General features: G+C 42.3%; 1 protein-coding gene across 5 annotated transcripts in view; it reads left to right on the forward strand.

Annotated features, from left to right (window-relative positions):
* RGS6 (regulator of G protein signaling 6) overlaps positions 1–22,468 on the forward strand; it is a 633,548-nt gene that overhangs the window by 539,349 nt on the left and 71,731 nt on the right. For all 5 annotated transcript variants that reach the window (XR_001887451.1, XM_017882775.1, XM_017882778.1 and 2 more), the window contains 3 exons: positions 1,041–1,139; positions 2,542–2,603; positions 19,345–19,455. Coding sequence is in view for 4 of the 5 variants with exons in the window: in XM_017882775.1 (XP_017738264.1) it covers positions 1,041–1,139; positions 2,542–2,603; positions 19,345–19,455 (272 nt within the window). In the remaining variant the exon portion in view is untranslated. The remainder of the gene's footprint in view (positions 1–1,040; positions 1,140–2,541; positions 2,604–19,344; positions 19,456–22,468) is intronic.

Raw genomic sequence — 22,468 nt, forward strand, 5'->3', positions numbered from 1 at the left:
AAAAAAAAAAAAAAAAAAAAAAAAAAAAAAAAAAAAAAAAAAAAAAAATCCAAAGAATGGAGATACGTCCCCAAACATTTATATTTCTTGTGATGATCAATTAGCTCTCTTTCATGTATGTATTAAAAAACTAAAAAAAACACACACACACACTAGACATGGCGTATGTATATAAACTTCTTTAATCTACTTACATATTTTGTTCTTCACTGAGATAATAATACCCACTGTATTGTATTTTAAAATGTTATTCCTAAAATGTCCTCATTTCGTCTTCAAGAGCCCCATAATTCTAACATTACAGAATTTCATGGAGTCTCATCCACCTTATCTGAGCCCTTTTTCATTTTGATGATTTTGACTACACATTGCTTACCCTCAGGGTTTCATTTCTTTCCTATTGCGTAGATTGTGTTTAGTCTGTCCATAATACCAGGAACAGCTTTAAACGTAGCTATAGCTACAGACATGTGGAGAAACTGAGGCCAGAAAACTGTTTAACTTGAAAGGGAAACCCTGAAAGGCTGCCATCCCAGTTTTGTACCAGATGGGCATCTGCTGACCAACAGGAATGTAGAGGGCATCTTTTGTGCATACTCTTCGGCAGTGATTCTTGAACTTTCTTTATTCAGAATCTTTTGGGGCATTTGATAAAAATGCACATTTCCAAACCCACCCACAAAGATTCTGATGCAGTAAGTCCAGGGGGTGAGGGGATACTCAGCAACATGTCTTTTCCAAGCACAACCAGGTGATTCTTTGTAGATGGTCTATGGACCATATCTGGAGAAACACTGAGATACAAGGAGGCTATTTTCAGCCCAGTAAAAGGCAGGATGTGGGTTATAGTGGGACCCCAAAGATGAGATGACATGCCTTAAGAGGCAGCATTCTCATCATTGAAGAAATAAAAGCAGAGACCAATCTCGTATTGTCATGAGGGGATTCAGGAAATTGGATGAGTCATTGAACTAGCTGACCCCTAAACCACCCTCCGACTCTGCAGGTGGATGACGCTCTGTGCTTGCTTCTTCTCCTAGTCCGTGTATGGCGTGACTGAAGAGTCCCAGGCACAGAGCCCAGTGCATGTACTCAGCCAACCAATCAGGAAAACAACAAAAGAGGACATCCGGAAACAGGTGAATGAATTGACAGCTCGCATTCCCAGGAGGAGACGGGGCCAGTTTAAAAACCCTTTCAAATGTTCACCTCTGAAGATTGAGCAAGCTTTGAGTTCCTGGAAACCACAGTGGAACCCAGCTGTGGGTGATTGAACCTTTAAGTGCTATGTGTGAACAAGCCACGGAAGCTTGAGAGAGAATTCTCTACCCAGTTCCTCCAGCAGTTATTAGAAAAGGGTGTAAATGAGTCATCCCGGGCCTTGGGGTAACTGCTGTAGTGGGGTTTCCCACAGTCTGCTGTGGGAGCTAGAGGAAGGAGGGGGCTAATGTCACCCAGTCCTTATAATTGGAATGCACTTCCAGACTAAACCAGCTCAGGATGGTGTACTTTATTGCTGTGATTTGAAAGGAAAGCTTAAGAATAAATAAAGCCCTACTCCCAATGCCTTTTCAGCATTACTTGGTTGAATGTTATTTTCTTTCATGTTGAGGAGCCCAGGTCAACAGACAATGGCTAATTATATTACTTCCTTCTGATATTTACTGGTAACAAAGCAACCTACTGTTTATATTATGTCTTGCTGGTTTCTAGAGGGCAAAACCCAAAGGAGTAAACTTTTAGGTGCTTGCCCATGACAAATTTATTTTCTGATGGGTAAGAGGTAATGGATTTATGAAAAAAAGCTATTTGGCCAGGCTCAGTGGCTCATGCCTGTAATCCCAACACTTTGTGAGGCCGAGGCAGGTGGATCATCTGAGGTAAGGAGTTCGAGACCAGGCTGACCAATATGATGAAACCCCATCTCTGCTAAAAATACAAAAAAGTTAGCCGGGCATGGTGGCATGTGACTGTAGTCCCAGCTACTCAGGAGGCCAAGACAGGAGAATCACTTGAGCCTGGGAGGCAGAGGTTGCAGTGAGCCGAGATCATGCCACTGCACTCCAGCCTGGGCAACAGATTGAGACTATCTCAAAAAAAAAAAAAAAGAAAAAAAGCTCTTTGATGATTCCAGTCAAGCATGCCAAGGACATGGGTGTGACATGCATGTGAAAGGTGGGCAGAGGAGGGGTCGCTGGGGATTATTCAAAACAGGTATTTATGGTGCACATTTCACCTGTCCGTGCCGTTGCTAAGTTTTGTAGAATATATATTGCCTTTAAGTTTTGGAAAGCAAGACTTAAATCATACCACAGTAGAGGAGGAAAGGAGACACAGGCTAAATTGTAGAATGTGAATCTTGTATGATAGGGATGTCCAGAGGCACAAGTAAGTTGCTGGAGGGCAGAGCTGAGGGAGTTGGAGATGTCTGGCCAGAGGAGCTATTTGGATCTTGGTGGAAATGCAGGATTTGGGTTTGTGGAGCGAGGGGCAAAAATAATTGTAGTTTGGTCTTAATGTCTGTGTTCTCTATTTTCCCAGATAACATTTTTGAACACACAGATCGACAGACATTGTTTGAAAATGTCCAAAGTGGCTGAAAGGTATGTTTTCCTTCAATAATATTACTGCTTTCTTCTAATTTAACAGGGAAGAAATGTTACAGGGTTGTGGTTAATAAATGTGTTCAACGCCAAGAGTGAGACTGCAGTTATTCCTTAGACTGGGGTGCAAAAAAAACCCACAGGCTCCATGTGAGTATAACTAAGATAACAGAACTCCCTTGAGTGATGTCAAGAAATGTTCCATTGCTAAGTCTTTACAGGGGGTGGCCACGGGACCTTGTCAATCAAGGAAGAATGTCCTTTAAAGCTACATAATGCACCTTTGCCTTCAGCCTCTTGATTAATTCAAATGGAAATTGCTCCCTTTTCAGCTATAAAATGCCCAGATTCACTTTATAGGGGAAAAGAAATTATGTGTGTCCTTTGAGGCGCTGGCCGCATAGACAGGAGGGGACTGGATCATCGGGAAGAGTTCCGCCTCCACACGCCATCAACCACTGAACTGCATCGAATCAGCTGTAAAGAAAATATTTGGCCCCTCCAGCCTGGCTTCCACAGCGATGTGTGTGCTTCAGTCTGCACCAGTAGCTGGTTCCACTCTGTTAACTCGTGGGAGACTCAATTTTATCAACTAAATGGTCTGGTGTTTTAACTCTTCCGTGAAGACGGGAAACCACATGGGGAATCTATATGGAATAAATCTAACCAGGCAGCTCAGTAGTGAACGTTTATTCGTCCATATGCTGCCGTTAAAGCAATGACCAATTTCTGAAGGAATCAAGAGCTTAAGTTGGGTCTTGGTATTTATGGGATGTCAGATAAACTGAGTCTTTTAAGCCTAGCTCCTACAGGGGGCTGGCTGTGTGAGCTCCCTGTAAGCCTGTAAGCCTTTCTCTGCTGGCCCCTGGGTTGATTCACATCCTTTTTCTAGATAAATTACAACAAATGGAAGGTATAAAAACTCCAACCTCAAACAAATAGTCTGATTGAACACCCTACCTTCAGGGGCTAAGGACATCCCTGGACTTGGGCTCACATCTTTATTCCAGGGTTTCTCAATCATGGTGCTAGTGACATTCTGAGCCCGATAATTCTTTGTTGTGTTCTTAATGTCCTATGAATTATAGGATATTTAGCAGCATTCCTGACCTCTCCCCATTAGAGGCCAGTAGTCCCCTACCACCACAGTTGTGAGAATCAAAATGTCTCCAGACATTGCCAAATGTCCCCCAGGTAGGGTGAAAGTCACTCCCATTGAGAATCACTGATATTCCTGCTTTTTCTATGCAAATGTTCTGGAAAGTTGCCGTGGCTGGAGCTCAGCTTACACTCAGGTAGTGATCACTCTGGAGTCGCCACTTCAGCTAGCTGTGTACACTGCAGAGTCACCTCATACCTCCTCTCTCATCACGTGTGGCTTCTGACCAGAGTACCAGGCTTGGAAAATGCTTTTTAGGTCTCACTGTGGTTCCTTTGCCCCAGAAAGGTGGCTGTGAGTGAAACAGCAGCATGGCCTCAACTCTCTTGGTGTCATCCATGGCCTGTGAGGAACCACGAGCTTCTTTCTCTGTGAACTAGGGACAGAAATGGCTGTCCTAGTATACTTTGAGGGTCGGTGTGCTAGCAATGCTCATGTCTGGCTTTGAAAGGTGGAAGGGCTCTTTAGGGTTTGCAATTTAGAAGAGCATATATATGGGAGCATCTTTCTTTGGATCTATTTGCTCAGGTCCAGTGGTTCTAAGTACCATAATCCAGGTGAGGGAGGGGGTTAAAAAATGGAAATTCTCAAGCCTTAGCCCTAGGGATTCAGATTCAGTGGTTCCAGGGTAGAGCCAAGAAATCCACATTTTGGATAATCATCAAGTGGACTGATCTGGTCTTTCAGGATCCAGTGAAGCCATTGCCTGCTACCCAGGCTGACCTGAGAGCTCACATCCAGTTTGTTGTATCTTTGGGATGCAGAGAAAGAGCCTGAACCCATCAGCATGAGGTAGGCAGACTCCAGGGCAGGTGTGCCGAGAGGCCAAGAAATGGAGGAAACCAAGGTGGCGGCAGGGAACCTGGCCCATCCTATTGTTTGTTGGTTTCCTTGCTGTCAGGGAGGGGCCCCACCTGGTACCACCTAATTACGCTTGAGAGGCTGCTCATATTGAAGGATTATTCCAACTGGCTACTCCTCGGTGGCCAGCTAGAAGCTTTCATGAGTCTCTGCCCAGCAGAGGCTGGATTTTATTCCCAGCAACAATAACTGGCAACTTTTCAATGTGACACGAGGGTTTTTCATTCGAGCCGCAAGGAAACCCCCAGATAAGGAGGAGGAGGGAAAGGAGATGTGTGTTAGCTGGAGATAAAGCAGCTGGGAGCCGGGCCTGTCAGTGGCTCTGTGAGGACGGGGCCAGGGAGGAGGTGCTGGCAGCTAGTGAGAAGCTGCCAGAGATCAGGCTGAGCTCTCTCAGGTGGACACATACATCCCCATCCCGATCTGGCTTCCCTGGGCCTGCTCCAGGCAATAAGTAGCAATTCATGAGAACCACATCCCCCAGGAAAGGACTTCATTGTTTTTCACTCAGTTCTGTGAGAACTAATAGTGGGGAGAGGCAGGAGGGTTGGGGTCAGCGAGTCTGGGCTCTGGGATGTCTACAGTCAGGGTTGGACTAAAGGGTGCATCCAGACCAGCAGGGAGGGAAAAAGGGAACTTTGCAAACTAAAGAGGCAGAACAGACAGTTTAGGGGATGGGTCTGGAATCCACCATCGAGGTTTGAATCCTGCCCCTGCCATTTCCTATTTTCTAACTGATGAAACCAATGGCTGCTTCTCTCAGTGCCTGTTTTCACCTCTTTAGAGGGGAGACAGTAGTGGTATTTAAATTATAGCGTTAATGAGTTCATGCATGGCAAAAGCATGGTCCAGTCCTTGGGACTCAGTCTGTACACTAGGAATGTGAATAATTATTATTTTCCAGCGTGACACTTAACTGTGCTTTGGAAGAGAGCAGAATTCAAGTGCATGAGACGGAATGAACTGGATATATGATACTTAAAGGAGCAAACAAAGGGCAGGCCAAGGAGGGAGGCTGCTAATGCAATTTTTTTCTGCACCCTCTGTCTCCCCTGAGTCTCCCACACAGAGATCTCTGCAGTCTGCCTAAGACTGACCTTACATTGCATGTCTCCTTCCACTGCCTCACATGCCATCACTAATCTGGGGCTCTGGGGGAGAAAGACTTGCTCTTCTGCACAGAATTTCTCAGATCATCCCAATTCCAAATATTCTGTCCATTATCTTCCCGAGTGCTTAAGTGTCCCCAAAATGCCAGCATCATGGCAACCAAACTACATTTCCTAGGCTGCCTTTTGCACCTGGACGCAACACAAAGGCTTTCTGAGCTGTTACCCAATTTTTGTTGCAGAATGTATTGTCCCTGCACACACACATGAGTGTCTCAGATAAATGACACTTAACACCCTAAACTTTTTATTTTAACTATTTTTTAATGGCAGTCTTTCTTAAATATGGTTCATCCACTTGCCTTCCTAACAAAAGGACACTACATTTCAGTTAATTTTTCTAGATGACTCAGAGTCAGTAGTCTTCTATTATGCTTTAAAACTGTCAGTGGTCAGGATCTTATAAGGTGCCACAAACTGCTTCTCTATCCCTAAATGGCCCCAGATGATAATATTCTTTGAATTCCTGTTTCTGCCTTTTAGTTTTGTGTTTGTCTGCTTGTCTCTACTGGCCCTTCCCCCTCGCTACCCAACCCCTGCTTTCCAATCTGTAGCAGACCATGTGTATCAGTTAGCTGTTGCTGAGTAACAAAACACCCCAAAACTCAGTGGCTTAGAAAATAGGCTTTCACTATTGCTCACATGTCTATGTGCCACCTGGCTCCACTGGTCTCAGCCATGTTTCTCTATGTGGCTATGGGTTGGCTAGGCAGCTCTGCTGCTCTTGGCTGGGCTCTCTCACATGTTTGGCTTCTGCTGGTTTAGGATGGCCTCAGCTGGGACAGTTGAGTGCTCCTTAACATGGTCTCTCACCCTCCAGCAGGCTAGTTTGACCTTTTCCACATGGGGATAGTGGGATTCTAAGAGGGAGAACAGAAGCATGCAAAACTCTTGCAGATTAGAACTGGCATTCTGTCACTTCTGTTGCCTTTATTGGCTAAAACAAGTCACTAAGCTGGACTAGATTCAAGGGTTGAAGAAATAGACTCCTTTTTTGAAACTGAACTACCACACCAGGAAATCAAATAACCAAATTGATTAGCTTTGATCCTAAAGCAAGTGTGAAAAGTCTTTTTTGTGAGGTATGTTGTTCCCAATAACAATGAACCTTGAGGCATGGTGTTTATTTCATCATGTTCAGAGGCTCCTATGCTCACTTATCTCATTTGTGTTCTCTGGACAATTGAAGCTGCCAGATAAATGAGGTCTTACTCTTCTTTGCAAGCATCCCCAAGGGAGTCCCTTTTTTTAATTCACCTAAGCCTTATAGCACTTGACAAACCAACTTTGAGAAGCAACAGTCCATGCATTTTAGTCCCAAACTATCTGGAGTCTCCATGTTTGGCTGCGATTCCCCAGAGACTTCTCCCCACCCATAGCAAGCTACACCACAATCACTGCAGCTATCCCAATGCACTGCTGCACATGGAGGGATCAAAATGTTTCATTCCGTACCTGCATCTGTATTTGGCTCATCCTCACCCTATTACTGGGAGCCATTTGTGTGTCACAGCTGACTGCTGAATTGATTTTTTTTTTGCATCATCTTGCTTGCCCGTATCTGAGATTGCTGCTGCTCCCTGAAATTGGATGCTGGTTCTTCCTCCACCTCCTGACCCTCAGTGATCATGAAATGTAATTAATGAAATGAGATAAGACAGCAAGGGACTGGATACCATAAGGGTCTATTAAAAACCTGCTAGGGTGATAGAGGTTTGTGAACTTAATGTCTAATGATAGTTTCAGGGGAGGAAAAACGAGGGTCATAGAAGTCATTACAACTTTGCTTTTATGGGATTCCAGAAACCATGGGGTCTTTGCTCCTCCTTTCTCCTAGCCTGTTCTAGGTGACAGGAAAAAAAGACCAGAGGTATCATTACAGCCAGGGTGACCATATCCAGACCAAGATCTGGAATCTGTAGCATGTAGGAAAGAAGGGGCCTCCATACCTGGCCTGGTGTAAGCTCTTCTTGCTGCAGGGCCAAATCGCCTTCCTGCTCCTTCACTCATCCCAAGTTTCTCTATTGAATGTGTTTTCTCTGGGTCACCTGCAATTAAGGATTTCTTTTTTAACATTCTCTCTACTTCCCACCTTCTCCAAGTGAAAAAAAAAAGCTAGATTAATTAATTAATTGCTAGGAATCAACTTACTTCTTTCCTCTCCACCGTGCCGCTCTGCTTCTCATTTTCCTTTCTAATCAGATCCTTCCTGTCCTGGTTCCCTGTTGTACATCACACTTCAGAAACTGCATGTAGCAAAGCGAGGCATACCAGAATGCACTACTCTTCACCCCCTTTCACATTCCGTTTTCAGGTCTTCTCATGTGGAGGCTCTGATTTCATAATGAATGCTTTAGTATATTTGTATTATATTTCTAAAGTAGGACTAATGGTCATATCCCATAATGCTTTAGATTCCAGACCTCATTTTTGTTGTTGTTTGTTTGTTTTCCTGAATAATAGTTTCCCATAGCTGCAGGCCATACTTCACTGTCCCTTTTTCCTGGAGCCTAGCCATTTCAATATCTCTTCATCTTCTCCCCACCTGCTCCATATACGTGTCCTTAGCTCTAGGGATTTCTCCTAGGCATTGCTTAACTCAGGATGGACAGCATTTCTTCTTCCTCCAACTCGTCATAGTTTTGTGGTTTGGTTTTTTTTGTTTGTTTGTTTGTTTGTTTGTTTTGGTCACATCTATACAGTTTGTAGCAAAATTGTAAGTCTTTTTTTGTTAAGAGAGAAAGGATAAAATCTAAAACTTTTATTTTTTTCATATTTTCTCAAGTGGTTGGACTGTATGCTTACTAAATTCTCTTTCATTATTTCCTTCCCCTCCAAGTTTATCAAAGGTAGACCCTAATTACCAATCTAAATTGGGAAGGTTCTGCATTAATAACTGTCCTCCTACCAGGATTGGTTACTATTATTAGAAGCTGTAACTTTGCTGTTAGCTCAGCTCTAACAGCTCTCTGAGATCCAGAGAGCTGTTTGCTATTTAATGGCATAGTAGGCACTGAATAATGTCTACTAAATGACTGACCACAGAGTGTACCCCGGTAGCCATCTGGTAGATTTTTGCCACTTACTAAAGGGTCATGGGGCAGGAGTATGTGAACAAATCAGCCAGTTCCACATTTCCACCCAAGACCCAGTTCAAAGCCCACGACGATGGTGGGTAGCACATTTGCTAAAGGTTCACAGATCAGCATCTTCTAGTGATGTGAGAATTTGTCATTTGAAAATAACAAAAGCGTATACCAATCAGGAGTCAGCGATAAAGGGACAAGAATGCTAAAATTGCTCAATGAGAAATATTATTCCTAATGGACTTCTGAATTTCCTATATGTGTTTTCTTTCTTCCATTTCATCCCAATTCTGCTTTTCTGCCACTCACACCCAGCAGTTGGAGGACCATTGCTGCTGTGTACGGTTATATGCTGGACATGCTACAAAGCTCTTTACATACCTCTATTTTCTTCTCTCTTTTTGCTTTTCCTGTCCTCCCTCTAGTCTTTCTGTGGCCACTAGTATTGACTTTGGACTGAAATGGTACTGTGTGTTGGCCATTGCTGCCTCCTTCATTGCTTGCCTGGCCTTCTCATTGTCTTGTGTGTCCCAAGCAGACTCTGTTCATCTTGTCATCTGTACACTACCAGGAAGCATACGTTCTGAAAGAGACAACCTCTCTGGCTCATTCTACAAAGGGCTGCCTTGATGAACTTGCCTTCACACTCCCACCTTCATTCCCTTTTCAACTGTATTGGTTTGATTCCAAGCAATAAAACCCCAGCTTGAACCTGGTTCTGCAAAATAGGAGCATAAGTTGGCTCCCAGAATACAAGGAGGGGCTGTGGAATTGAACCCTGGGAAAGGCAGCAATGCCACTGAGCTCAGGAAGAGCTGGAGCCAGGGCCTTCAGTGCCTCTAAGACCCGTTTTTCCTCTCTGGCCCTGCCCACTTTCCACACTGGCCTTATTCTCTTTCATGACAGACATGTGTTAGGAAACATGACACTACCAGCCCTTGAACTTTGTGACTATACAACTTTGATATGGTTTGACTGTGTCCCCACTCAGATCTCATCTTGAATTGTAGTTCCCATTATCCCCACATGTGGTAGGAGGGACCCAGTTGGAGGTAATTGAATCATGGGGGTGTTTTCCCCCATGCTATGCTCGTTCTAGTAAGTTCTCATGAGACCTGAAGGCTTTATAAGGGGCTTCCCCCTTCATTCAGTTCTCATTCTCCTTCCTGTCACCATATGAAGAAGAACATGTTTGCTTCCCCTTCCCCCATGATTCTAAGTTTCCTAGGCCTCCCCAGCCATGCTGAACCGTGAGTCAATTAAACCTCTTTCCTTTATAAATTACCCAGTCTTGGGTATTTCTTCACAGCAGCGGGAGAACGAACTAATACAAGCTTCTACTCCTGAAGCTGGGGAAAGAAGATATGAACCTCACTTGCATCAGGTATCTGTTCCTGGACAAATCAGCCATAGCCAGGAGCAGGGCTTATAAATAAATACATGGCAGCTCCGGAAGTAGCCTTGTGTACGTGTCAGAGTACAATTCTCAGGAGACAAGCAGAACTGAGCAGAAACCCAGAGAGGCCCTCTATGCCTGCTCACCCATTTTGGAGGACTCACCATGCAGAATCCCTGTCTGCTTCACTCAGATTCCCAAGAGACCCAGCATAAGGGTTAATACAACCAAGTACATTCACTGTATTCCTAGGCAGCACTTCTCTCTCTATTTGGATCTGCTTTCATGCCTAAGAAATGGCACTGGACAGCCTAGGCACAAACCCAAAAGCCTTTTAACTCTCTGCATTAAGCTTAGATGTTATCCTATGTGGCCAACCTTCATTTCTTTCCTGTATCCCACCTTAGAAGCTCTAGCTACCAGGCATAAGGCATCTCCAGCCTAGATTAAAGAGACAGGAGAGCAAGGAAAAGGCAAGGAGTCCTTGCTTTCATTTCTTGTGCTGTTTCTGCACAGTCCGATGATGTTGAGAAACATAAGGGAAGAGGAGACCACCTTCCCTCTCTGCCCAGCTTGGGGTGTTCTTTCACCTCCTCCCAGTCTTTGGCTACCCCAGCTGTGAAGTTAGCCCTCTCTGCAACTCTCTCTGGGAAGGATCACCCTCCCCTGACCACAAGAAGCTGGGAGAGCAGTTGAGGCAGCAGACTGCTAAATGTCCAAGTCAACTGTGGGAACCTCCAAGATGCATTTTGCTGTCTCCTGTCTTTTCCATGCAATGATGATGGCAAATAGGACAAATGAGGGCACATAGATTCATGAGTACTGGGTTTATTTGCAAGGATTGTGATAGTGGCAGTAAAATAAAACATGGTAGTGCCATTATGCACCTTTTATCTACTGCCACAATCTCCTCCAGGTGACTTTATTTTCTATATAAGTAAATGTAGAAAGAAATAATACATTTATTTTTTTCACATAAATTGCTCTCAAACTACAACTATGGTAGGCAGAATAATGATCTCTCAAAGATGTCCATGTTCTAATCCCCAGAATCTGTGAACAGGTTATGTTACATGACAAGGAGAATTCAGGTTGCAGGTGGACTTAAGGTTGCTAATCAGTTGACCTTAAAATACCGAGATTATCCTGGATTGCCCAGATGGGCCCAGCATAATCACAGGTGCCCTGAAATGTGGCAGAGAGAGGCAGAAGAGTCGGTGTCAGAGTGATGCAGCATGAGAAAACCATAGCTGACTTTGCAGATGGAAGAGGGGGCCATGAGCCAAGGAATGCGGAGAGCCTCTAGAAGCTGGAAAAAGGCAAGCAAATGAATTCTTCCCTAGAGCCTCCAAAAGGAACTTCACCCTGCTGACACCTTGATTTTAGCTCAGTGAGAACCATTTCAGATTTCTGACTCTTAGAATTATAAGACAATACATTTGTATTGTTTTCAGCTACTAAATATGAGATGATCTGTTCCAGCAGCCCTTAGAAACAAATATAAAACCCCAATCTCTCCCCTTCTCTTAGAATCTGAAGACCAAATTGTTCATCCTCTTTGTCTTTAATATACCAGCATCTCCAAGCACCCTGCTGACTAGGGTCCTCTCATAGCCCCAGTACGTGTATATCTAATTCTGATTATTCAATACTTCCTTTTTCTATCAATAAAATACAACATTCAAAATACATATGCCCATATAATTTTACTGTTTCCTTTACAAAGCCTCTGACTTTATTTATGTAACTTAACAAACTAGATTTCCCTCTTTTTTTTTTTGAGACGAAGTCTCGCTCTGTCACCCAAGCTGGAGTGCAGTGGTGTGATCTCGGCTCACTGCAAGCTCCGCCTCCCGGGTTCACCCCATTCTCCTGCCTCAGCCTCCCAAGCATCTGGGACTACAGACACCCGCCACCATGCCCGGCTAATTTTTTAGATTTTCATTAGAGACAGGGTTTCACCATGTTAGCTAGAATGGTCTTGATCTGACCTCGTGATCCACCCACCTCGGCCTCCCAAAGTGCTGGAATTACAGGTGTGAGCCACCGCGCCTGGCCTAGACTTCCCTCTTCTAATATATTTCCCTTCCAACCAATACCACTCATCACTGACACTGGCCAACAGATGAGTTGCTCATAATGACTTTGGCTTTGTTGCCTGGTTCAGATCATCAGGACTTTTTGTGTTCCTTCTCCACGTGTTCCTCTACAGCTTGCCTAGACCGTTTTTGGAGAAGGCGCGACATGGCACAAGCTCACAGAAACAATTTCGTTCTTGCTTAATGCCTGTTACAAAGTCATATCTTGTGCTCTTATGTTGGGTGATCACAAAAATTTCACCCTGGACTCTCAACCACATTCTCCTAAACCAACATCACCATTAGCTCTCACCACCTCTCCTCCACCCACTTCTCTAATGATATTCCAGGATTTTTCTTAAAGAGATCTAGCTATGAGCCTGTATTTTATTACAGCTTAAATAATCATATTATTTCCCATTTCCTTAGTTGCTCTCTGGACTTTTAAGATTCAGACCTGCCTTAGGCTGGTCAGCGGACAGCTGCCTTCATTGCCATGCATACAGTAATAGGCAGCTGGAGCCTGCAGGCTCCTCTAGGGACCAGGTGCTGGCTAAATTCTCACCGCGGCCCCTCCTGAGCCTTCCCTGTTGTCCCCTCCAGCACTCTCTCAGGGCTTCATATGGGGACTTGTCCACAGGACCTGACCTGGCTGGTTGGACCCCTCCTTCCCAGGTTGGAGATGTGACCACATAGAGGATCTACTAGAACACATTCGGGAGGGGTCTGCTAAAAACCCCAGCCTGTCTCATTGAAATCTAAGGAAGCAAGAGGGAGGAGGGGAAGAAATTTCATTTTTCAATCCCTATGTTCTACTTCAGGGAAATCTATTTCCATTCTTAAAGAAAATTCCCCAATAACATAATTAACTAATTTTAAAAGGCCCTACCTTTTGCCTTGGGCTGCCAAGTGAATGTCTTTTATTTGAGATTCGAAGCTAACTAAGGTGGAGATTATTGGAATGGCCAGGGTAGATGTCCTGAGAGGACAAAGCGGGTCCCTGGGCTGTGTGCTCATCTCAGATTTTGGGAATGCCATGGATGCTCAAATGCCTCATAATTGGGAGAACCCCCCAATAAGTCATCATGACTCATCCTCTGGGGAACCTCAGCACAGCTCATCACCCCCTAAACAGGATTTCAGTTTCCTGCTGCTGGCTTGTCTTTGTGCTGATCTGAGCAAAGGAGACAGGTGGCCCAGTGTCCTCTCTATATCCCCACATCCAGCTTGCTGTCTCACAATCCCTATAGTGGGTTGAATAGTGGAGCCCCAAAAGATAGGTCCTAGGCCTTACCCATGAAACCTGTGAATGTGACCTCCTTTGGGAAAAGAGTCTTTGCAGATGTAATTCAGTTAAGGATATCTAGATAAATCATCATGGATTATCCAGAAAGACTCCAAATCCAATGACAAGTGCCCTTATATGATAAAAAAGAGAGCAGATGACACAGGCACAGAAGAAGGCCATGTGAAGACAAAGACAGAGATGAAAGTGATGCAGCCACAAGCCAAGGTGTGCCTGGAGCCACCAGAAATGAAGGAAAAGAAAGGAGAGGCAAGGCAGGGCGAGGTGAGATTCTCCCCTAGAGCCTTCGGAGGGAGCACGGCCCTGCCAACACCTTGATTTCAGACTTCTGGCCTCCAAAACTGAGTATAAACTTCTGTTGTTTTAACCATTTGTGGTCATTTGTTATAGCAGCCCTAGAAAACTAACATATTCCTCGACATGCAATGTCATTACTTTTATAAAGAATTCAGTCAGCCCAAGTAGCTAACAAGTGGCTCCCAAGTGCAGAACCAACTTGTAGCCTGATCCTTCCTGCCACAGTGCTTTCTTAGAGCTCCCTTGCCCACGTTCATTCTCCCTGAGATGTCATAAAGCTCTTGATATGGTTTGTTTGTGTCCCCACCCAGATCTCATCTTGAATTCCCACGTGTTGTGGGAGGGACCCAGTGAGAGGTAATTGAATCATGGGGGCGGGATTTCCTGTGCTGTTCCCATGATAGTGAATAAGTCTCATGAGATCTGATGACTTTAAAAATGGGAGTTTCCCTGCACAAGCTCTCTTCCTTTGCCTGCCACCATCCATGTAAGACATGACTTGCTCCTCCTTGCCTCCCAGCATGATTGTGAGGCCTCCCCAGCCACATGGAACTGTATGTCCATTAAACCTCTTTCTCTTGTAAATTGCCCAGTCTCAAGTATGTCTTTATCACCAGCATGAAAACAAACTAATACAGCTCTTATTGGTGAAGGCTGGCCCTGGGGAAGATGCATACCTTGCAGGAGATTTATAGGACAGAGGATGTGCCTCTAGTCTGCCACATGGTTTTGCTTGTCTATTTTATATTTGTGGAGGATTGTCAAGATTCTTTAGAGATGCTTTCCCATTTTCTATCACAATGGTCCTGAGTGCTCAACAAGGCTGTTATATAACATGATGAACTTGACAAAGATCAGTTAAATGACTCAACCAAGAACTCAAACCAAGGCTTTTCAACTGGGACCGCTGCTTCTTCTACCCCGCTGGGTCATGGTAAACACCGGGGACAGCGAGGAGGCTCTGAGGTTTCAGAAAATTTACATCCATCTTCAAAACCAAAATTACCAGAGACTCCTTCATTTCGATTTGATGAATAAAACATCTTGTGTCCTGAACCCTTTGGAAAATTGAGGAATGAGATGTGGTTCTTCTCAAACTTGAATGTGCATATGAATCACCTGGAGGATCCTATTAAAATGCAGATGCTGAATCAAGAGGCCTGGGCTGGGATATGAGATCCTGCATTGCTAACAGGCTCCCAGGTGATGCCAGTGCTGCTGATGGTTCATGGATCACACTTCCAGTAGCATGAGATGGAGCATCTGACTAATTTCTCTGCGTGGTCAGTATTAAGCTAATTGGCCATTATTGCCCTTTGCAATTCAGTAGTAGGAATTGTGGCTCTGACTTTGCTGTTGTGGGAGAAGTTGCTGACACACAAGCTGGCAATGCTTAAGGAAACGTTTTATTGTGGATCAATAACCATAAAAATATTCAAGCCTTTTGGTTAAATAATTCTGCTTATGGATGTGAATTCTAAAGAAATAACCCAGAAGATGAAAAAAAAAAAAAATCTGTGTGAACGATGGTGCTCTACCACAGCACTATGTATATTAAAAAAGAAATATTTAAAGTCTGTGTCTAATATAAAGGAAATGATTAAGTAAATTGTAATAAAGTCACTCAGTGCAACCAAGACAATATTGTAGACATATGTTCATCTTCTTCCTTTCCTCAAATACAACATGTCACTAAAGAAACAAAAATGGCATGAACTCACAAGGTTAACAAACTATTTATTAATAATTTCAACACATTTGTCCAAGATACAAAGTCTTTGTAATTGGGGAACATAACCACAGGCCCCCATGTCTCTATTTGTAATGTTTTATTTTTTTAATTGGTCAGTGAGTACAAGGGTGATTTCTTACCATTTTTATACCTTTCTGCATGCCTGAAATATTTCAAAATTTAATAAAAAAGAAAATGCACAGGGACAGAGTGAAGAACATTCTAAATTACATGTTGGGGGCAGAAGTAATGTGACAAAGTGAGCCAGTTTTCGCAACAAAGCCTGGCCTTGGCTCTTGAAGGCACCAGGGACCACGGAAGGCAGGAATGAGGCATGGGGCTAACGGCAGAGGAATGGTCAAGTCTGTCCCAGGAGACCTTGTATCCCTAGATCTCCTGCCCCACTAGGAAACAATCCTTCCCACCTACCACGCCTGAAGGATACGGCCAGTTTTTTCTTGAGAGAAATTGAGCCACATACACTCAGAACTCAGACACATCAGATATCATAAGAGGCCAGCTGAAAACAAGAGAATTAATGGAAGCTCTACACACTGAACTGTGGGGCCTGTATGGATGGAAATTGTGATACCTTTCCTCATCCATAATAAGGATTATGGCCAACACTGCTATAACAATAGAGGTTAACAAGAGAAAAGCATAAATGCAGTTATTTCATCAGTTTTATGTGACACCGAAGCCTTCAGAAATGAAGACTCAAAGACACAGGGAAAACTGTCTGTATTTGTACTTAGGTCCCATGAAGAATGGGCAACCTTATAGAAATGTGATTGGACAGAAGGGTGTGATCTACTGGTAACAGACTGAGGGGAGGAAACCCAGCAAGGCCTGTCTGTTCAGATTCTTTTTAGTCTCTCTGAGTAGCATTCCTACCTCCCGGGTAGGACCTCTCTGGAATGAGGGTTTTCAAGGGAGAAGGGAGAGAGTGACCTTTCTAGGTTTTGTGGCTTGCTTTGCGGGAGAGACATTCTAGTTTCTATGACCCACCTTGGGGAAAAAGAATTCTTGTTTCTATGACTTACGTCAGGAGAGAAAAAGGGATGGAAGGCAGGGGCAGGAGAGAAGGTGAAAGCCTTGGCTTCTGAGGCCCTTCCAATCTCCTTTAGTTCAAAGTACTCAGCATGCCAACATGCTATACTTTGGAGTATCATGTTCTGAGCCCCAACAGACACTCAGCCCCACCCCGACCCTACTCTCAGGCCTCCAGGAGCCAGACATATATACCCATAGGCAAGAGACTGACAAACTACAACCCGTGGGCCAAACCATACTCCATTCTGTTTTTGCAAATAAAGTTTTATTAGAACACAATCACACGCATTCATTTGCAAGTTGCCTATGGCTGCTTTTGTGCCACAGCAGTAGAGCTAAGTAGTGGCAACAGACACCATCTGGCCCACAAAGCCTAAAATATTTACTGTCTAGGCCGTACAGAAGAAACTTGCCAATGCCCACTCTAGAGAAAAATAGATGCCCCAGAGGAAAGACTCCAGATCCCTCATTTGGAGCTCCCATGAAAATACTGGTAAACTTCCCTATGACAATAAAGCCCATCAGTGACAAGCCCCATCCACACGCCCACCGAGCTGCCAAGCAGGTTTCAGTACCTCACTCTTAAGCGCAAATGGATGTGCAAAGATTTTCCAGACACTCAAGCCTCAGTGTGAAAGAGTATAATCAAAATAAACAGACAGAAAAAAGGAACTTGGAAGAACCAAAATAATTCAATAAGTAGAAGAAACTTACAATGAAAGTATGGAGTTCATATTATCTGAGAAATGAGAAGATATTTCATCCGTAAAACAAGAGCTAGACACTGTGATAACCAAAAGGGAACTCTGGAAATTTAAGAAAGTAATGGTTCAAAATTTTTTTAAAAATCAATAGGAAGTTGCAAGAGAGTTTAACAAAAAGACGAGGAAATGAAAAATGGGAGGGAAGATAGATTAACAAATCAGGATGTCCAATATGGAACTGGAAAAAAATATAGGACAAGCAAACAAAGGAAACAAAGGGTATAAAATTAGTGATGAACACTATAAATTTCCTGATAAATATTTTCTTATCTATTGCACACTGTGCCCAGCATGTAAATAACAACAACCAGCAAGGGCTGTCGGGAAATTTCAGAACACTCTAACAATAAAGAGATGATTCTAAGTTGACAGAGAGAAAAGAAACTGAACCAAATAATAAGAATCAAAATGCATCCAGGCTTCTCAATAGTAGCACTGCATGCCAGAAAAAAAAAAAAAACATGGAGTGATGCCTTCAAAATTCTAAAGGAAAGAGATTTTTCACCTAGTGTTCTGTGTCTACCACTATCAGTCAAGTATGGAGATAAGAGCATTTTTATACTTGCAAGGATTTTCATGCATCCTTTATTAGGAAACCACTAAAGGATATGCCTCAACACAATCAGGGAGTAAAAACAAGAGATAGACATGGAATCCAGGAAACATGGGATTTTCAACACAGAAGCAAAGGAAGTCCTAAAATGATCATTTTCCATCAAGTCTATAGAGCAAATGATCCAGTTTTGAGCAAGAAGACTAAAGACTTCAGGAGACAGGATCTCTGGGAAACAAGAGGACAGAACTGCTCAATTATTTGATGTGTTTAAGATGTAAAAAAAGGATTGCTAGATATTTTACAGGTTTGTTAAAACACTTGCTTGGAAAAAGTAATATGATATTTAGCTGAATAGCAAACAATTTTTATCTAGTTTAATAACGTTACACTGACCACTGATTTAACAAAAATTGTTATACAAGTCTATTTGGAGGATCATGTAAGAAAAGATGGGAGTTGAGGACTGGTGAATAGAAAGATAAATTCTTGTCTAAAATAAAAACAGGAATAGATATAAAAGCATATAATTTAGAAATATATAGGTAACTTTTAGAAAAAACAGAAGGTGGAAAGTAGATGCCTCTCTGAGAAGGGATGGGAGGAAAAAGTAATTGCTTTTGCTTTTTTAGTATATATAATAATTTGGTACTATTTTATTATTCTAACTATTCACATACATTTTGATAAAAATAAAAGTCTAAAATAAATTATGTCAATCTATAAGATCAAGATATCTATTAGATCGTAATTATAACTAGAAAAACTAAGTTGCTTTTTTTGGAAAAAAATGCTTATGTTAACTCCTTGTGGTCTGCTGGTATTTAAAAGTCTTTACCATCAGAAAGTCCTTCCACTGGGAATGCTGAGCTGGCAGTCTGGTGGAGCTGTAGTGTCTTTTGTGTGTTCCAGATGCCTTGAGAATCAGTCTTTGTGGGAGGGTGGAACACAAACAGGTTTGACCAGTGTATTAATATCAGTAAGGCTAGCATAACCAGGGAGAGATGCATCAAGGTTCAGGTAAAGAGTCAAGTGGGGAAAAGATATATAAAATGCATGTGTATATCATGACTGCAACAACACAAAAATGGTATGTTCATAATGAGAAGGAAATAAGGACAAATGGAAACAGTTTGATGTGTCAGAAGTGGGAGCAGAAACACATTTTTTCCTTTAATTTAGAATTATGTGTAGACTGCTATAATGTTTGAATAAAATAGAATAAAGGTTTGTTTGGTTTTTTTTAAGGAAATCAGTGACATTCTTTGCTCTGCCTCCCTCCTGCAGCTTAATTGCCTACACGGAACAATATATGGAATATGACCCTTTGATAACACCAGCTGAGCCATCCAACCCTTGGATCAGCGACGACGTCGCTTTGTGGGACATAGAGATGAGGTAAAAAATGTTTTAAGGTTTGGGAGTGGGATGAATGTAGACAAAAATCCATGAGATCATGAGATTACCTTATATTCTATCTTAATTTGACGGGTTTTTTTTTCACTAGAACAGAAACTCCTCAAGTAGCCTCCCGGCTGAGTTCTACTTACAGTTTCTACCTCCCTACAACTTTGATTTGTGCACGGATCCCTTGTGGCTTCCCTCTGACTCTTTGGATATAATGATAACTGGGACATCCCCCACCATTCCCTAATTCTGATAGCTGGAAGAAAAGAATCTGTTGTTCCAAAGTTTTTTCCTGTTAGATAGCGACCACAATGATAATAGCTGGCACGTATTCTGCACTGGCCACATCCTGCAGTAAGTGTCTCTCACTGAATCCCCTCAACAGGTACACATTACTGTTCTCACCATTGAGCAGGTATGGAAACTGAGGCACAGAGGACTTGCCCAAGGTCATAGTGCTAGTAGGGCAGAGTTAGAACTAGAACTCAGGCAGCGGGCTCCAGAACCATGATTTCATCACTCTTTTCTTCTGGAGTAACTGCCAGCAGCGATTCCAGCCAGTTTCTCCTTCCCTGTGAGGGAAGCCAGTGTGTTTACTTAAGAGGGGAGGAACCAAAGCCCAGAGGGACTTGGACCACTTTCAGAATTACAGAAGGAAGCACACAGACAAAGCTAGTGTGGTGTGCTTTCGCACCCCTGTACCTCAGCTGGATGAATTTTTATTTCCGATTTCACATCTCTATCACTCTCACATTGTCTTTCACTTTTGCTCCTTTTCTGGCTTCTTTTCTTGAAATGGAAAAAATCTTATAAAAAGTAATAAAAGTCACAGATGCTCATTCTAAAACGTTCCAATTATCCAGATGTGCATAAAGAAGAAAATGCTCTCTTCCTCCAACCTGATTTCACCTTCCAAAAAGAACCTTTGTTTATAGTCTAATGCTGTGGTTCCCAGAGTGGATCAGAGCACCCTGGGCGCTGTGGGGAACTCACAGAGTTACCACAGGATAGTCCAAATTTTTTTAGGGAAACAGTGATAGTTGACACATGCCAGATACTGCACTAACTACTAGCTTAAGATGGTTCAGTTTCAACATTAGAGCACATTACATCTCTTATGAGGATACGCATCTTTGCAAAACTGGTTTTTCGGAGCAGTCACTGTGATAAAAAGCAAGAACTGCATGAAAATTAACATGGAATAGGAAATAGGGATGGTAAGGTTCAATCTAATTCCAAAATTTAAGAAAATGTGTAGTGCCCAATAGGTGCATATTGTAGTTATTTAAGAATGAAAAAAAATTTTTCAATCTATGTATCTTTCAAACAGCTACTAAGTGTTAGGATACAAATACATATTAAGTTGATTGGTCCTAGCCATAATAAATGACACTGTTAAGTATTTCTTTTGGCCCAGGGACACTGTGAAAAACTTACTGAGACACTAAGGGTACTATGAGCTCAGCAAGTTTGGCAACATCTGATTTAGTGTCTATTACTTTGGATTTGTATGCATATATAACATTCTACCCTTTTGTATAATTGAGTTCAATATATATACCCAAATATATACATATATATATAGTCCAATAATTTTTAAATTAACAATATGTTGTGGCAGTGTTTCCATGTAAACACATATAGATCCACCTTACTCTTTTTTTTTTTTTTGAGACAGAGTCTCTCTCTGTCACCCAGACTGGAGTGCAGTGGAGCAATCTCGGCTCACTGCAAGCTCCGCCTCCCGGGTTCACACCGTTCTTCTGCCTCAGCCTGCTGAGTAGCTGGGACTACCGGCGCCCACCAACACGCCCAGCTAATTTTTTGTATTTTTAGTAGAGATGGGGTTTCACCGTGTTAGCCAGGATGGTCTCGATCTCCTGATCTCATGATCCGCCCGCCTCGACCTCCCAAAGTGCTGGGATTACAGGCATGAGCCACCGCGCCCGGCTCACCTTACTCTTTTTAATAGCTACATGGTATCCTCTGGCACAGTTGAAGTAAAATTTATTTTACCAATCCCTGGATCATAAATATTTAGTTTATGTCCTCCTTTTTTGCCACCATAAACAATGATTCCAGGAACATCTTTCTACACAAGTTCAATTATTTCCTTAGTATAAATTTTCCAGGTGTAGAATTCCTAGAAATGGTATTCATGTTTTAATTTTTAGTTCATATGTCCAGATTCCTCTTGAGCAAAACTGTAACACATCTTTGTCTTTCCCTTAGCTTAGAAGTGCTCATTTCCGCACATTCTTACCATCCCAAGCATCATCAATCTTTTTATCTTTGCAAATCCAAAAGGTTAAAATAATTCTCATTTTACTCTTTTCTTTGTTAATATACTTGAGAATCTTTTCACATGGTTATTAGACAGATTCTAGCAATATGTTTTGCTTTGGATATTGGGATATAAAACAGTCACATTTACTTGAATCGTATATTTTGTCTTTTTCCTGATATATTTCTGAATCTCATTCTTTGTTCTTCTTTTTCTCTTCCCTGACTTTTACTTTATTAATCAAATTTTATATTAACTTTGTAAAACCCTAGTTTCTATTCTAGTTGTATTTACTTTTAAATGTTTTAATTAAAAACATCATCGATTTAAACAAACAAGAGTAAAGTATATAAAATAGTGAGGTTGCTTTTGCCTCCTTTAAATCCCGTTCTTCCCAGAGGTATGTTAACTTGATATATTTTAAACCAACATTTTTGAACTTGTATTTCTATGAACATTTAAAAAACGACTAGTATATAATATGTATCTTCTTTCTAATATTTCTGATGAGCCCTAAGTAGTTCCTTCTGTTCTAAGTCAAGAACTTAACTCTTTCTTTCACTCAGGGTTTTTTTTCTCTTTTTAAAAAATCATTGCTGCTTTTTTTTCCATTCGATGCTCACTTTTCAGGAAATCCTTTTTTAAGAATTCTGGGCCTCTGGGATGGAGTTGCTACATCTCTTATATTTTCTCTGTTATAATTTCCATCTTTAGTCTTTT

Source organism: Rhinopithecus bieti, unplaced genomic scaffold, assembly GCF_001698545.2.
Source record: "Rhinopithecus bieti isolate Rb0 unplaced genomic scaffold, ASM169854v2 scaffold_13259, whole genome shotgun sequence".
Taxonomy (NCBI): Eukaryota; Metazoa; Chordata; class Mammalia; order Primates; family Cercopithecidae; genus Rhinopithecus; species Rhinopithecus bieti.